Raw genomic sequence first — 2291 nt, forward strand, 5'->3', positions numbered from 1 at the left:
AGCACATGCAGTTTCTAATCCCATGTTGTCAGAGATGTTCAATGTTTTTTGAACGTCTGACAGAGATGTTGATCTAGAAGATGTTTCTGAAAACGATTAACCCACCTCTAAGAGAATCTCAGCTGAAACATAATTATTTTACTAGATACATAATACAGGTCACAGGCAAAAAGGCAGCGTCAGCATGGCTATGAACACAGAGTGCCAGAGTTAAATCTCTGCTTTCTACTTCCTTAGGATGGAAAATGATACTGAAACAGAATCTCCTGTACCACTGGATGATTTAAAATCTGTTATGAATGGAAATGAAGAAGATGAAAAACTTCAAGTTAAAATACAGGCTTTTGAAGAGAAAATAAATGTTGACAACAGTACTCCTGGCTCAGTGCGGAGATACAGTTTAGGCCAGGTTTCTAAAGAAGAAAGGAAGGATATGAGATTTAACAGGTATGGCTCTGTAAAATGTGTGAGTGGTTTTCATGAATATCAGTTTTGTAGTAAAACTTTATCCGAACACTGAGAAATTGGTCCACTTGCCCGATACTTACTATGGGCATCATAAATCTAATTTTAACCAACTCTCATATCTGTGAATTTAGAGGATGGATAAAATCTTTCAAAATTATTTCTTTAATCGCTCTGTGCCCTAAAACAGCACAAAGGATAGGAAAATATTTGCATACAGATATTACTAGAAAGGAAGATACAGAGACCTTTCCCGGGTATTACTGCTAACAATAGATACCAAATGTTTGAACCAAATTTTGCCCATCGGCTGTGTGAGGGGAGCGCGACTCTTCCGGGACCCTGGGTGAGATAAGGGCTGAGACAGCCACGGTGTCCTTAGGCTGCCTGTGCACAGCAGAGCTTTTCTCTTCCTACTCCAGTATTTGCCCTTTCAGTCGCTTCGTTTCTACCCTACTACGGAGGGTAGAAATATATACTACTAATATACTTTCTACTCTTACGGAGGCTTAACTCCATCCACAGCATGTAGGTACGGGGCAGTGAAGGACCGGAGGCTGAATCTTGGTTCAGTTACATGGCTGCTGGATGGCATTTTTACGATGTGATCAATAAACTTATTCTCCAGTGCTGGGGGTTATAAGTTTCTTGTGGGTAGGTTGACCAACACCATCCGTGGCATGCAGATGTTGTGATACATGGATATTATTTAGTTTCGTTTGCTTATTAAATCCATGGTTTGAGTTTTGCTTTTGAAATGCATATTTATCAAACGATACTTGTCTCTGCCGAAATGAACCCCGTGCGCAGCGCTCTGAACCAGCTGCACAGGGGTAGCTTGGGAGAGCACATGTTCAGAAGATTTTTGTGTCTTACCTCTATTCCAAAACATTTTTCCTTTCCTTAATCACCTTCCAGGTCTAAAAGCCTCGCTTTGCATGCAGTCCGCATGAAGGGGGTAAACTCAGAGAGTGGACAGGATGAGGAGAACGGGGAGATAACTGCCGGTATCTCCTTGACTGAAATCTACGTTAGCCAAGAAAATGACAAATTGCCTTTTAGCGTTGAGACTGAAGCAACGCAACTGGGAAATTCTTTGGTTTCACACCAAAGCATCGATTACATGGAATCAGGAAATTTGCCAGGGTCTGCTAAAGAAAAGGCCAACAAAGGAAGCACAGAGGCTGTGACGAGCCCTGTGGAATACCAGGACAAGCTCTACTTGCACTTGAAGGAAAACCTGGGTAAAGTGAAAGCATATGTCATGGAGATGGGGAGGAAAATTCCCATTCCCGATCAGTGTGTAATTGAAGGTAAGAGGTTTGAGCCTTTCCGATTACGAGAACTTTAATACTATACTGAAAGTCATCATGGGGTTCAGGCAGACGGGCAGCAAAGATCATCTAGCACAGAGCTCATGGATGGAGAGGAACATTTTATAAGCTGATGTCATTCACAAATTGTAGTGATTTGAAACCTTCCAGAACTGTTGTTGTTCTCCTTCAGGGATATAGTGCAACCCTCACCCACCCCAGACTTCCATGAAGATTAACGTGAGGATTGCCTTTTGGCTGTGATAGGGAGCAAACCCAGAGCTCTCTGGAAAAGGGCATGACCTGTCATACTGAGCTGAAGAGCTGTGGCTGTTGGCTAGGGCTGGCAATACCTCTGGGCACATCTGCAGGGTAGGCATGCAAGGGGAATGTGCCTCTGCCTTTCTCCTCCTGACTGTCACCCAGCTCCAGGCTGTAGGTTATGGAGCTCTGTTATGGAGCATGGAGAGTTGAGTGCGACGGAATGCACGTGCCATGGGTCAGACTTGGCCA

General features: G+C 43.5%; 1 protein-coding gene across 1 annotated transcript in view; it reads left to right on the plus strand.

Annotated features, from left to right (window-relative positions):
• Positions 1-1816, plus strand: part of VEPH1 (ventricular zone expressed PH domain-containing 1) — a 39060-nt gene extending 37244 nt beyond the window's left edge. The window contains exons 7-8 of the mRNA XM_010293264.1: positions 238-447; positions 1384-1816. Of these exons, the coding sequence (XP_010291566.1) occupies positions 238-447; positions 1384-1816 (643 nt within the window). The remainder of the gene's footprint in view (positions 1-237; positions 448-1383) is intronic.
• The last annotated feature ends 475 nt before the right edge of the window (positions 1817-2291 follow it).

This window comes from Phaethon lepturus, unplaced genomic scaffold, assembly GCF_000687285.1.
Source record: "Phaethon lepturus isolate BGI_N335 unplaced genomic scaffold, ASM68728v1 scaffold42468, whole genome shotgun sequence".
In the NCBI taxonomy this organism is placed as follows: Eukaryota; Metazoa; Chordata; class Aves; order Phaethontiformes; family Phaethontidae; genus Phaethon; species Phaethon lepturus.